This window comes from Haplochromis burtoni, unplaced genomic scaffold (genome assembly GCF_018398535.1).
Source record: "Haplochromis burtoni strain Fernald_Lab_line unplaced genomic scaffold, NCSU_Asbu1 Contig_68, whole genome shotgun sequence".
In the NCBI taxonomy this organism is placed as follows: domain Eukaryota; kingdom Metazoa; phylum Chordata; class Actinopteri; order Cichliformes; family Cichlidae; genus Haplochromis; species Haplochromis burtoni.
The window spans coordinates 44,482-59,469 of NW_024582429.1; the positions used below are offsets into that span (position 1 = coordinate 44,482).

Genomic DNA, 14,988 nt, shown 5'->3' on the forward strand with positions numbered 1-14,988 from the left:
GTGTGTGTGTGTGTGTGTGTGTGTGTGTGTGTGTGTGTGCTGAGGGTGCATTCTTTTTATATCAACACTTAGCAGAGTTACAGAGGGTATATAGACTGTAAATATAAAATAAGAGTTCGGTTAGGCTGTAGAAACAGATGAAAATCCAGTGAAATGAAGAGTGTGTGTGCGTATGAAAACTGCCGTGTGTGTGTCTGGCAGGAAGTGAAACAGGAAGTGAACATGTTTGCATGCCCATAAAAGGAAATTGACTGATGTGTGTTGTGTGTAACGAGTGAGAGAGACCTGTTAAAAATCTAGATAGAGGAATTAGAGAATGAATGTGTTAAGAAATAGTAATGAAAATGATATTAAATAAATGTTTTAGTGTGTTAATGCAGGTGGACTCTTCTCAACTTGAAAACATGAGTACAGCTGCAAAATGATAGATTAACAGAATTGGGATGAAAACAGGCCAGGCTTTGGCTTAAAAATTTGACAGCTTCACCTCTCATTCTGTCCTTATCCTGAGAAGAAGCTTAAAGGACAGTCAGTCTCCTGATTAAGACAGACAGAGCGACACAGTGTACTTGAAGAATTAACAGCAGGCAAAAGTCAGTGCAACTGACCTAAAATACTGAATGGTCAAGCAGCATGTATGACGATGTTTTGTGTTTTGATGAGCTAATAATCAGCTCTCTTTTTCTCATTTTTGTTCTAAGCAGGCCTGCAAGATTGAATTAACTGCGCTGTAAAAATTTTCGGGATGACTTGTTTGCTGCTGCGTGCCACTGAAAGGCAGTGGGGAGAGGAGACACTTGGGCAGTGCATTTATTGCAGCATATAATGTGTTTTCTGGATACACTGCTACTTTTTCAGCATTCAGAGATTGATGGCTCCGTGTCAGAGCACTGGCTATGAATTTCAGACAGATCAGGCCTTAACAAAAAATGTATCAACAGTTCTTTTCAGTTTCTTTTCTTTTTACCCACAGCTACATCCACTTCTGTCGGGCCTCACTAGGGCTGGGTATCATCACTGATTTCTAGAATCCATTCGATTCCAATTTACGAGGTCCCGATTCAATTTTGCCTCAGACAGTCAGAAATATTATATTTCTGATCATTTATCAGTACTGATACTGTGAGACTTCAGAGGTGTAGCATCATAGCAGATGCCTTTGTGTCAAAGTAACTGAGAATAAAACACAGAAAAACATGAAGGAGATTTTCCTGGCCTGGCTTTTTATAGCAGATAAATAGCCATAAATCATGGAGTTGACTTTCAGGGGTCAGTGATGACTAGCCCACTGCGCAAGCTGATCAATGCCTGTTTCTTTTAGTGCATTGCTGAAGAAATCAGTGCTGCTCATTGCCTGAGACCCTGTATGTGTACCATCAGTCAGCTTGACCCAGAAGGTTTTTAATGTTTGGTCTCATAGGGTTTGTCGTCTTTTTCCGTTTCCCCTCTGTCTTCAGGCCATGGCGAAGTTCCACGCCCCTGTGATCCAGGACAACCCATCCGGCTGGGGTCCTTGTGCGGTCCCTGAGAAATTTAAAGACATGCCCTACCAGCCGTTCAGCAAAGGAGATCGTCTGGGAAAGGTTTGTTATCAGTTTTGCTCTGAAAAGAGGAAAAAAGGTTTTCCAGGGTTTGTTTTTTTTTTTCTGACTTTGTGTGTTTTGTGGTTTTTGGTAGTTGCACACTGGACCGGAGCTAGCTTTACCAAGACAAATGATACCCCAGTAACACGGGTAGCTGTACTATAGGGCTGTGCGATATGACCAAAATCTCATATCCCGATATAAGCATTTATCGCCCGATCAACGTAAATAAAGTAATACTATTACATACTAAAATGTAACATTTTCTGTAAATTCTGTGAATCTCGGGCAGCTCGACTTGCGGTGAAGTGTTTCCAGCTGTGCGTCTGTACCTGGAGTCGAGTGTTTTAACCGATGCATGAAACTATACATTTTAGACATAAGTTGTAAGCGCCGATTTTCTTTTGCTATTTATTACACGGCGTGCTGCGGGGAAAAGCTTGTTCTAACGTTTGAGTCTAAGGTTTATTTTTTAGCACCTGCGGCTCTTTTTGCTTCTCATCCATAAACTCTGCTACATTTCACATGATTCAGTTTATTTTGAAAAGTCTCAACAGGATCTTGAGCTTTATTGTGAAAGGTTTAATGGAAAACAACAACGGAAGCGGACCACGCGATGGTTTTACCGTCGTTGTTGCTAATGACAACGACATAAAAACAGGCGCTTGTCCGTCCGTAGTGTGGTTATATTAAATATAAGAGAAAGAGAGAACTTTAAGAAATTGAATATAGCCACTACAGTGACCATCAAACCATGAACAAATATTGCCGTAAACAGTTTATTTTGCGAACCACGAAACAAACGATAGCGTAAAATGAAACGATCGACTTTTTAATCGTCATCCGATATATATCGTTATATCGAACAGCCCTAATCTGTACATCTTGCCTTGGTAGTTTTATTTGGCAGATTTTCTTTGATTTTCTTATATCTAAAATAAAGTTTTTAGAAAAAAATAGACTTGAATGTAGCTGGTTTTAAAGGGAATCTGTTACACCTAAATTGTGTGGAAAAGATAATTTCTTGTGTTTCATTAGAATATCAGCAGGATTAGACCACGACATCTGTTTTATTTGTATGATATCACAGTTTCTTCTCTTTTATATTCTGATTTACTTTTCTGTTTGCACAAGCATTTCAAACATCATCAAAAAACCTTCAATTTATTTTGTGGTTTCTTGCTGATTTCTTAATTGTTTGTTTATTTTGTCCTCAGATAAATATTCCTCTCAGTTTGGAGGCGGCAGTCAGTACGCCTACTTTCACGAGGAGGATGAGACGAGCTTCCAGCTGGTGGACACTGCCAAGACCCAGAAGACGGCTTACCAGAGGAACCGCATGAGGTTTGCTCAGGTACGACAGATCGTCGCAGAGTGGGTGATATTTAAATGTTTTTAATCTAACGTTTTAGGACTTTGGTAACAGTATGTTTTTGTTTTCACAGAGGAACCTGCGCAGGGACAAAGACCGCAGGAACATGACGCAGTTCAACATGCAGACGCTCCCGAAGAGCGCTAAGCAGAAAGAGAGGTGAGAGGAGAGCACATCTGAACGCTTTTGGTCACAGGCAGTGAAATAGTCACATCTTGAAGTTTGATCCCATGTTTTTGTCTTGTCAGAGAGCGAATGCGGCTGCAGAAGAAGTTCCAAAAGCAGTTTGGTGTCCGTCAGAAATGGGACCAAAAATCCCAGGTGTTTATTTACTGTTGAAATATAAATTCAATTTTTTGTGATGTAATAATGGGAAGGTTCATGTGTTTTTGCTTCAGGTTGTTTTGGATTTTTTCATTTTTATGCTGTAAACAATTAATCGAGAAAATAACTGGAAGGTAAACTGATACTGGAAGTCCAGAAAGAATATTAGCCACAGCGTAAATTTGAGTTTCACACTCTGGCTGTTTCACAAATAAGCTTAAGAAGTAAATAAATCCCAGTGAGCCTGACCTCGTATCATTTAATATTGGCTAGTTTTGTAGTGCATCTTAGTCAAAGTAATGTCAGCATATGCTGCTTTAAATCTCAGCCCTCGCCAACAGTAAGAATTACATTTTTTCTGGTATGATTGCTTTTGTGGCTCACATCATGTTTAAACACATTTTTAAAGATGATGTGATCTCAAGGTTTTAAGACTCAAAGGTGTGTTTGTACTGTGGTGTTATTGACTTTGTTCTTGACATCCTTGTCTGTTCACGAAGGCGCAGCTGAAGCCCAGAGACTCCTCTGTGGAGGTTAGGAGTGACTGGGAGGTGAAGGAGGAGATGGACTTCCCCAGACTGATGAAGATGAGATACATGGAGGTGTCTGACCCCCTTGACATGTAGGTGAAGCTGAGCCGCTGTTTGTAATAGATTATTATAGGGGGAAATACAGGTGATGATGAGGTTTCACTTCTCATTTCCTGCAGTGAGTGCTGTGGTGCTTTGGAGTACTACGATAAGGCCTTTGATCGAATCACCACCCGCAACGAGAAGCAGCTGAAGAGCATCAAAAGGATCTTCCACACTGTTACTACCACCGACGACCCCGTCATCCGCAAGGTAAAAAATATGTTGCCTGAAAATGCATTGCTGTCTGAACCCTGTGTTTGGCAGCTTTCTTACATGATTATTTATTTCTTTCCTCCCTCCAGCTGGCTAAGACTCAGGGTAACGTGTTTGCCACTGATGCCATCTTGGCCACCTTGATGTGCTGCACGCGCTCAGTCAACTCCTGGGACATCATCGTGCAGAGAGTGGGCAACAAGCTGTTCTTCGACAAGAGAGATAACTCAGACTTTGGTGAGCGACCTGCAGTCACCAGCAGCTGGTTTCACTCTGATGTTTTACACTTAGTTTGCTCTGAAAAACAAGTTTGACTGAAGTTAAATAAAGCCTGAGAGAACAGCTCATGACCCAGGTGTTTTTCTGCAGAGAAGAACATTTGAAGGATTGCAATGAGAATTTTTAAACCACTCTTTTATTTACCCTGCATTTTGTTTACTTGAATATAACATATATTTACAACCCTGAAAGACGTTCTCATTGTGGGGAAAAAATGCCCCAAAACACTCACCAGTGAACATGACTGAGTTCTATCAGACATACTGACGCTCTGATCTCCAACTGTTAACTCAGATCTGCTAACTGTGAGCGAGACTGCCAACGAGCCTCCCCAGGATGAGGGCAACTCCTTCAACTCTCCTCGCAACCTGGCCATGGAGGCCACGTACATTAACCACAACTTCAGCCAGCAGTGTTTACGCATGGTACGAAGTCACATGACTGGAAGCCCCAACGCCTTTCTGTGCAAAGCTAAGCTAGCCTTACACAAAATTGGCTCATGAAAGTGAGTTGTCTTTGTTTTCTTTCTTGTAGGGTGGAGACCGTTACAAGTTTCCTAACTCCAACCCATTTGTGGAGGAGGATATGGACAAGAGTGAGGTGGCTTCTGTGGCTTACCGGTATGTTCAGTAGCTTCAAACCAATTTGTAATTTCTCATCTTTCCAGCAGAACAGGAGGCTGTTGTAACTGCTGTAGTAAATATTCCTGGGTTTAATTCCTGATATTTTGTATTTGTGTTAAAGGTACCGTCACTGGAAGCTCGGAGAAGACATCGATCTGATCGTCCGCTGTGAGCACGATGGCGTGATGACTGGAGCCAGTGGAGAAGTGTCCTTCATTAACGTCAAGACTCTGAATGAGTGGGACTCCAGGGTAAGACAGGAAACAGGTTTAATGAAGTAGAGCTTAGTCAGTCAGGCTCATCTGTCTGTTAGTCGAGGAAATGGCCCGAAATAATTAAAGCCCTTGCTAGGTGCGGCGCCTTCATCTGCTCAGCTTAAAATGTATTCGATATATCTCCCTGACCGTTTTTACAAAAACTTAGAAAAATAAGGAAAGAAGGTGCTCTGGAGAAAACAAATAGGCCTAATGGCAATTCCAAAAAAAACAGAAATGTGTTTTTCCTCAGTCTTTTTCACGTGCTTCTAAAAACTGCTGCATTCTGTACTTCACGTGTTTGATCACTAGATGTCAGCAAAAGGAAGCAGGACTCCTTCTGTGCTTCTGAACCTATGGTCAGCTATGTTTGTGGGTTGAGTCTATTGTTGGAGACCAAGCTCTCATACAGACACGGGTCCTTCCAGATGTTTCACCTCACACAGAACAGAGTCTATGCTGTGTTAAAAATAACCATGGTTGTACCTCTCAGCTGCATCTGTCTGATGTGAATTTTCAGTGAGTAAAAATCAGAAGTGGTGACACATCTCCAGATTCAGACTCTGTGAAATATTGCTGTAATGAAGGCAGTTTTGTCATTCCAGATGCTTTTAAGGCATCCGCTACTAGAGCCACTCCTCTGTTCACAGGCAGTTAACCTCCTCCTTCAGCTAAGTATATGCTGTTCTGTTTATAAGCTTTGGTGCGTCTGATTTGTCTTGTCCTGTAGTATTGCAATGGTGTGGACTGGCGTCAGAAGCTGGACTCTCAGAGAGGAGCCGTCTTGGCCACCGAGCTGAAGAATAACAGCTACAAACTGGCGCGCTGGACCTGCTGCGCCATGCTGGCTGGATCAGAGTACCTGAAACTGGGGTGAGGAGCGAGATTCCGATTCTGTGTGTAAAAGAAGAGGAGGCTAATTTAAATATTAAGATGCAGAAAAAGGTTTTTCACTGATCGTTGATTGAGGAGCAATCCAGTTCCTTCTTGCAGTGCTCGTAGGCCAAGGCAGTAAGCTGGACTGACTGTCTCTGCGTCACTCTGTGGTTTCTCCAGGTACGTTTCTCGGTACCACGTGAAAGACTCTGCTCGCCACGTCATCCTGGGCACCCAGCAGTTCAAACCCAATGAATTCGCCAGCCAGATCAACCTGAGCATGGAGAACGCCTGGGGAATCCTGCGCTGCGTCATCGACATCTGCCTCAAGCTGGACGAGGGCAAGTACCTGATCCTGAAGGACCCGAACAAGGTGAGCTGGCGCAGAGAGCAGAACTGAAAGGCAGCTGGGAGGTGTGTGAGCTCACAAGCTGATATTCTGTTTCTCATCTACAGCAAGTGATCCGTGTGTACAGCCTGCCTGATGGGACCTTCAGCTCTGATGAAGATGAGGAAGAAGAGGAGGATGAAGAAGACGAGGAGGAAGAAGGTATGGTTTAGCTCCTATTTTAAATAGAGGTTGAACTAAAGCTTGTGTGGGAAGCACAGGGTGTTCCAGTTTAACATGTTGGTGCTGGTGTGAAAATGGTTTGTGTCACTGGTGTGTGTTAGCGGTGAATACAAGTGCAGGATTTCTTCAGGTACAAATGTTTCTTACACACAGGACAGCAGGGATGTGCCCGACCAGCTGACGGTGCTGCTGCCCTCATTGGTCAGGGCCACAAATGCCAGTCGATTAACTAATTCATATTTTTAAATGGATTGTAATGCATGCTACATTTGCACATTCAGTGTTTGGTGCTCAAATTTGAGTGTTTTGTCACTTTTAGCCCATTTTGGTGTAACTTGGTGGAGTAACATTATCACATCTGTACTGGACCAGACTGCATGCTTAGTTGTCAGAGAACAGATATAAACTCTGTAAAAGTCCAAGAAACTGTTGGAATTTGATAAAATCACATTTTCTCTTAGTGTTTTAGTTTTTTTATAAAACTTAATTCTTAAATAAACGTGCCTAAATTTGCCTTGTATAGCACAATTCAACAACAAGGTGATTCAAAGTGCTTTACAGAGACATTAGAAACAAAAACAAATAAAAAGCATGATTTAAAATTGATTAAAACAAGCAAACAAACTAACTAATACACAAACAAACAAACAAACAAAACAGTATAAAAAATCAAAACAGATAAAATCAGAACAATAGATAAAAGTCTGTTTCTGGTGGAGTAACATTATCACATCTGTACTGGACCAGACTGCATGCTTAGTTGTCAGAGAACTGATATAAACTCTGTAAAAGTCCAAGAAACTGTTGGAATTTGATAAAATCACATTTTCTCTTAGTGTTTTAGTCTTTTTATAAAACTTAATTCTTAAGATAACTGCTTTCTGGGGCTTGTAAGGCTTTCAATCTCCAGCGGTCATTCAAGTGCTAGCATTAAAACAAGAAACATGAAAAAGTGATTATGAAATTGACCAGTGGCTATTTTTTTTGACATTCTTTTATTTATGATTGCTGTCATTGTTTTTGAACACTTTCTTTGGAACATCCAATCATATGAACCTCTGGGGTCACAAGAAGTTACTCAGAGTTAAAAAGGAAAAAAAGAAAAAGTAGCCTGTAACCTCAAAGAAACATTTTAATGTTTTTTTTAACAGCTCATCTTTCAAATGCTGTAAATGAAATAATTCAATTCCAGGGTGAAGAAATGCGTTTGTCTGCACTTTTTTTTTTAAATTATAAATTCCAAAGTTTGTGTGTCTTTGGTTTTTGAGTGTTCATTGTTCATAAATCAGATTCTTCTTGCACTTATGTTGAACCCTTTTCATTTCAGATGATGATAATTGAAGTGTGGAGTCAGCTTCAGTGACCAAAACAGCCTTGATCCTTCACTGAGAAACAAGTGAATTCCTTTTGACATTCAATAAAGGCAATAGCAGATTATACAACTACCTTTAATGTCTTGTGTTTTATTTCTTGTACTGAAGTTCAAAACATGTCATAAAGCATTTTATAGCTGAGCACAACGGACACAACACTGAGCTTGATAAACAAGGAGTGGATGTGACTGAAAACTGCTTGCTCATGGGCAGAGTAGTCAGAAGATGCTCAAATATAATCTGAAGCAAGTGACTGAACATAAACTCGGGAAATTGTTTGCAAAGGACAAGTCTGATGGTTGTTTGATTTTTTTCATAAAAGAAGAAAATGAATTTACTTAATATTTGAATAACAGTTACTATTACTTTTTTTTTACAACACTGATGGGATATTTTTGTCACCCTAATGAACGGACAGGTGGACACCCAAGTTTGTAAATGTGATAACTCGAGAATGAAGCCACACAGGATTTTCAAATTGATAACAGGTGTATCTACTAAAAGTGTTGGGTGAGTATAAATCTCAGTGGCCTCAAGACAGAGATGAAGTTTACTGAAAATCTTGTGAGTGTGATAACACAGGTATATCTACTAGGAGGCCTGAGGTGTACAACATGCCACTGCCAGTATTTTTACTGGGAGACCCTGAAGAGCTGCTCTGCTTATTCCCAGATGAACCTCAAAGGCAAATCACCAAGTTTCTCCTGAAGGACTTGATCCACTCTTTCACTCTGTGCAACAGTCAGTGTGTTCTTCCAGTCTCCAATCTGACCTGTAATGAAGACAAAAACACAACACCTGATACCCTGATATCACATTTGTCTGCACAGCAGCTGCAGGTCTGTTATGTTACCTTTACGCAGGAATTTCCCACTGAACTGCTCTGGTGGAAGGTGCTCATAGTTTGCTTTCGAGTCATTCTTCATGTTCTCAAACTTAGCTTTTTCCACAACTTGACTGATAGCAGCTTCAGTCAGGTTTTTCCCTAAGAAGTTGCAGATCTTCTTCACTGATCCTTTCAGGTCCTGAAAGAAAAGCAGGAACACAACAGAAAAAGAACCTTAAACTCTGCCAGATATTTTATTTGAGTTTCCTTAGGAACAACAAAATGTGAAGAAACATCTTACCAAAATCATTTCCTCGTAGGTCAGGAAGAGGATGTTGTACTGGTCTCTGTTTAAATACCATTCCCTGACGTGGTCAAACCAGGATGAGCGCAAAACTGTATAGTGGCATAATGCATCTAGTTCATTTGGCATTTTAATTTAAAATCAAGTGTCTGTTGACTGTATTTACCCCACTACAATTCTAATACCAGCAGCATGATAACAGGTAGAGGAAGAAAAAAGGTTTTTGCTACACAAACAAATATCTTTTTGGAGTTTTTGTTTTAATAATAGATGTGGAACGGCACTGTCCTCTTCACAAGTGGTCCCCTTCGGATGTTGGAAGCTAACTTGGAGTAAATCACTTACAGCCACAAGACTGAACTTTTATCAAAAGCAAAAAACAATGTTAGAACAAAGTCAGTGCTTTAGGAAATCTTTCAATTTGGATTAAAGTGAAGTAAAGTATATTAATGATACCAGAATATGAGTGATTTAAAGGGTCAAAAGGGGAATGAGTTCAAAAGATTACAAGCTGTTTTTGTGTGACCCACCTCTGTTTGCTTAGGAAAGACACAAGCACAGGTTGGTGGACAGAACGTTCTGTGTGTTTTTTATCTTATTTGCTAATTGCTCAATCTGGTAAAAAGGTTTTACAACGTCAAGAGTCAAATAACTGAGGTACCACTGTTTTAATTTGTAAAGTAACTAATAGATATGCAGTATGTGTCATATCAAAAGTATTTTTGTGAAATGCTATGTGGAAGAAGTATAAAGCCATATGTCTGTGAAGGTTCTCAGTCATCCAGGTCATCGTAGTCAAAGGAGCTTGCAAAGAAAAGCGATCTGGACTTCTTTAAGTTACTTGAAGACGTTTCACCTCTCATCCGAGAAGCTTCTTCAGTCTGTCTCAGGAATTCGCATGATAAGGTGGGGCCAGGTTTCACAATGAACTCACCCGAAACTCTGGCTGATTGGGACCCACACCCAGTTTCACACCTTGGCTCAGGCGATTAGAGGATCATCAGGGGGTCCTTTTGTCCCTCTGTGGGGGGTTACTCCCACTAGGTTTATATCTGGGACTCTCCACCATTTGACCTTAGAACTGAAGAAGCTTCTCGGATGAGAGGTGAAACGTCTTCAAGTAACTTAAAGAAGTCCAGACGCTTTTCTTTGCAAGCTCCTTTGACTATAAAGCCATATTTTATTTTCTATATGGATGTGCTATTATCCGTTAGTCTGTGCACTTGGGTAAGTATGTCAACACAGTTCAGTTTGAAATAATCAATTTCAGTCTCATCCTGATCACATTGATATCTGTTATCATTTATCAGACCTGGACTCTTCTTCGTCATCATCATTAGGCAGATAGTGGAGATGAGGACACGTACTGTTTCCCGTCAGGTACCACTCAAAAAACTGATCGAAGCTCTGAGGAGTCTCAAGGTCTGCAGTGTTTTGCTGAAGTGATAGTTGAGAGTTTTACACTAAATGACATTGTCCTTTGGATTCCTCATCAAATACACAATCTGACATAAAAACAAAACGAAAAAACAGAATCCATGCCACTTTCAAAATCACTCATTCTTTAACAATATCTTGAGTTTGAGCAGTTTATTAATTTCTACTAGTTTTAAGAGTTGTTTTATATATAAAGTTAAATACGAAGTTTTATATATGCAGTTGTTTTATAAGCAAACTTGTTTTCATTGGCTGTATATAAAAGCTAGATGTTGTCACCATAAGGTGACCCATTGATATGGAAACCACACTTTGAAGCTTCATTTGAGCATTCTAGTTGCTGCTGTTTGTTTTTTCTACTCAGGAGTGTCTATGTTTCAAAAAGCTGTGTGCTATTCGTGCTATTAGTGCTATGTAACTGACTAAGAAAAAATCTGAATTTCATATGACGACAAATACAATGCCTCTAATCCTTAATGCCTTCCTTAACAGTAAAACTTCAATGAACATTTGCTTTTCGGCAACAAATGTATCTATCATTTCATACAATTACTCATAAATACTGAGCAAATTATATTTTTAACCACTTAAAGAACTTTGTCATACTACATCTCTAAACCTGCTCTTTCTTCAGGCTGCTTGAGCGTCTATACAGCTCTGACCTTTCCCTTCTTGTCCATCAGTCCTGGAGGCATGAGAACCTGGGAGAGATGTGATGTGAAGAGCCGTGGAGAGGGGCGACGAGTGTATGAACCCCATCTGTACTCCAGCCATGGCATCTTCTGTGAGTTGGTAAAATATTCATTCACATGCCCATCCAACTCATAGATTGAAGTGATGATCTGCTGAGCCCATATGGTGCCTTTTGAGGAAAAATGTATTGGATATCATATCTGACCAGTGGATCACTCTGGACAGAATAAAACTGCAAAATAATGGGATGCTACAGAGATTTCTCACTGACCTGATTTTGGATAAGACACGAGGAACACATCGCTGTCTCTTATTTCAAAACTCTGAAGAGAGTCTATGTACTCTGCAGTTGTGTAACTGGAGAGAAAGTTATAGTTCTTATACCGGCAGAGACGGTTACTGAGCTGCTCCATCTTAGTTCCGAATCACACAGGCAGATAAGGAGAGACACAGTTTATCTAGTTCTTCACCCCATGTGGCAATAGAGATTGAAAATGTGACGTCATTCAGGGGTAAAACCGCAAACAATACTGGGAACTCGTGGCAAGAGTTACTAGCACACGCAGGCTTTCAATTGGACTCAGTTACACAGTGATAAAAATAAACACAAAAAGTGGCAAGAAGCTGTTGTATTATTAATGTGAAGATTATGAGTAAAACATATGTTATTTTATGACCATAGTCAATGTAGTTGAATTATGTTAACAGCTGTAGGACATATATTATCCTTTAGGTTAGATGGTGTGCTGTGTATGTAGTTTAGTTCTCATTGTACTCTTTGAGTTAGAATGCTTATTTTTAGATAAAGTGCATATTTATCCTACATATTAGTTTATTAGATAAATGTGCATCACTCTGTATCCTTGATCTGCTGTGAATGTCTCACACTGTGTTCTTGACATGTTTTATTGCTGAATCATGAAGAGAAAGGAGACTCTGCGTCTAGGGCAGAAGAGATAAACCACATTCCATACCCCCACCTTTGTAGGAAGACAGGGAGCCAAGGTCAGGAGCCAGTCTCGCTAAGAAGTAGAAAAACATGTGAAGATGTAGCTTTTATGACTAGGTGGGGGCTGTCAGAAGCTATAAAAGTCTGTGAAAGTCGCCACCATTTTGAGACATGTGCCTGACCCTCTGGCAGCATCTCTCCCGTCCGGACGTTTTAATGCTCTTTGTGTTGAATTGTATGGAAATAAATGATTGTTGATTGAGCATTTATACACCGAGTATTGTCCTTTCTTCAGCCCAAAGATTAAAAGAGTTGGGAGATTTTCAACATTAACTGCAATAGCCGGTCGCATGACAGCCACGGGAAGCCGACGGGTAAAGAGATCAGTTGTTATCGGATTACTCGTTGGAAGAGAAATTGTTCGAGCCATGTTTCCGAAGTAACAAAGACGCGACGGATGGCCTGGATTGCAGCCATTCAAAGACCAAATATAACGTCCCAGAACACTCCAGCTCACAGGTTAGTCTGCTCCAAGCATTTCCACAAAGGTCAGTGTTTTTGTAGTTAATACGTCATTTTTCATAACATAATTGGTGATATAGGTTACAAGCAAGTCTGGCGCTGAACAGAAATTGTCGCGCTATGCTCCTTTGTTTATTGTGCATAAATAGTGAATTGTCCTGACACAATATTGCGTTTCGCTTCTGTTATTATGGTACATTGACAAAAACATATACTTTTATTCACAGGATAAAACAGGTTGTTTTGTATCACTAATTGCCCAGTACGATTACAGCATACAGTATTATTGTCACTGCTACATTTCTGTGATGCAACCAGAAATTATTTCCACTACTAATTAATTACCGTTGAGCTCAAAGGTCCTATTAATAAACGGTTAAGAATGTGTATTTATGACGACGATTTGTGAGACTGGTAAACTATGATAAGTACGATGGTCTTTACTTTCTACACGGTGCACCCATCCGTCGGTAAACTGTACCTGGGCTTGTTGCAGTGACCTGAAGTTACTAAACTTCACGAGTGTTGCACTCACTCCAAGAACCGTATAATTATAAATATGAGCGTGGTGAAAGTTGGGCAGCACGCTAACGTATTTTGTCCCTCTGTGTGCTCGTAAGGGTCTGACCCTTTCACTCGTTTGATTTTTTTCCTCGTATCTTTTCTTTGACTTTTCATCAAGTCTGTCTTTGTACGGACCGGCATTGTTCTCCTTCGTTTTGTACATACCTTTTTGGGGGGCAAAGAAAAAGCAAGAATTTATTGGAACCGAGAATGAACGTTTTGCGGTGCTGCAAATGCTTGCATTTGATGCGGTACTTGGATTGTTTTGCCACGAGTTACCGGCATGCAATGCGCGAAAGTCACGTGGTCTGTCAATCTCTATAGTCTGAGGTATACCCTTTTGTGCTTATGCAAATCTAAGTGTGCCAGGACTCGTGGATGACTGGCTGCTGGGAGTCCTGTGCCAGCCTTCTTTTATGCAGATCACAGTGTGCCAGACCTCGCGGACGATTGGCTGCCTGGAGATCCCATGACCACTCCATGACCAATTGACTGGCTGATTGTCTGCACCTGGGAGTATAAAAGGCTGAAGATCCTTCACACTAGGGGAACTGCTGCTCTGAAGTGAACATGCAGTGTCCTCCTCGTCTGCTTTGCATGTGAAGCTTGTTTGTTAAACCTGTTTGCTGTGTTGCTCTTTGTTTAAACCTGGTATACAGCTGAACTTAGTTTCATTAGAGTTTTGTGATGCTGGCTTGCCTTAGTTAACCCTTAGCTTTTACTCTTGCCTGTTCTTTTCATTGTGTATTAATTGTTTCCCCGGTGGTCTGTTGAACAGCCCCTGTCGGTTTTCAGTTTAATGTTTGTAATAAAACCCCTTATTTACTCAGATTTCGTGAGAGGGCTTGTGTATGTTTCTCCCCTCCTGTCGCCTAGCAGAGGGGGTCGTAACAAGGAACAACTATAGTTAATGTTGAACTAAAGTGTTAAGCCAGTTGGTTTTACATGTCTTTTTTGCTCAGATTCTGATCTACAGGTTTTGTCTCTCTCTAACCAAAATTCACTGAACCAGCAGCAAAAGAAGATCCAAACTATGCTTCACATTTGATAAATGTCGTCATTAATTCCCTCTGACTTTTGCTGTTTTGCTTCTTACACCACGCAGTTGATAAAATCACACTTTAAGAACAGCTTCTCTGTGTACTTCAGAACAGTTTCCCATCTCAAACCTCTGTATTCTGCATTATTCATTCACTCATTATTACCCACCAGTCTATTGTTGTTCACAACGGTGTCAGCCGCTGTCTCTTTTTTGTTTGTGGGGTTTTTTTACTTAAATGACCTCAGACATCTGACAAGGATGCCTCCTGGGTGAGGTGTTCCGGGCATGTACCACCGGGAGGAGGCCCCGGGGCAGGCCCAGGACACGCTGGAGAGATTATATCTCTGGCTGGCCTGGGAACGCCTTGGTGTTCCCCCGGAACAAGCTGGAGGAGGTGGCTGGGGAGAGGGAGGTCTGGGCTTCTCTGCTTAGGCTGCTGCCCCCATGACCCAGCCCCGGATAAAGCAGAAGAATGGTTGGATGGACCTTGGACAAGAAAGCCTAATTTAAAGTTTTTAAAATTATGCAAAATTGCAGAACTATTTTTAAGT

At 40.8% G+C, this 14,988-nt stretch overlaps 1 protein-coding gene and 1 pseudogene across 1 annotated transcript; one reads left to right on the forward strand and one right to left on the reverse strand.

Annotated features, from left to right (window-relative positions):
• The first annotated feature begins 1,460 nt into the window (after positions 1–1,460).
• Positions 1,461–8,172, forward strand: LOC121814643 (eukaryotic translation initiation factor 3 subunit D-like). Its single transcript, XM_042221483.1, has 14 exons — positions 1,461–1,583; positions 2,770–2,937; positions 3,029–3,114; positions 3,204–3,276; positions 3,780–3,901; positions 3,989–4,121; positions 4,214–4,361; positions 4,698–4,828; positions 4,938–5,023; positions 5,148–5,277; positions 6,011–6,153; positions 6,337–6,529; positions 6,613–6,706; positions 8,055–8,172. Exons 1-14 carry the CDS (start codon positions 1,461–1,463, stop codon positions 8,066–8,068), a joined length of 1,644 nt encoding a protein of 547 aa, XP_042077417.1. The 3' UTR covers positions 8,069–8,172.
• Positions 7,842–12,071, reverse strand: LOC121814645 (annotated as a pseudogene).
• Between the last annotated feature and the right edge of the window lie 2,917 nt (positions 12,072–14,988).

Excerpts from the sequence above, each read along its gene's own strand:
- LOC121814643 (XM_042221483.1), top strand. The coding sequence starts at position 1,461 with ATGGCGAAGTTCCACGCCCCTGTGATCCAGGACAACCCATCCGGCTGG. Across the intron at positions 1,584-2,769 it reads AAGGAGATCGTCTGGGAAAG|TTTCTTAATTGTTTGTTTAT; the intron begins GTTTGTTATCAG and ends GTTTCTTGCTGA. Across the intron at positions 4,829-4,937 it reads GCCAGCAGTGTTTACGCATG|GGTGGAGACCGTTACAAGTT; the intron begins GTACGAAGTCAC and ends TCTTTCTTGTAG.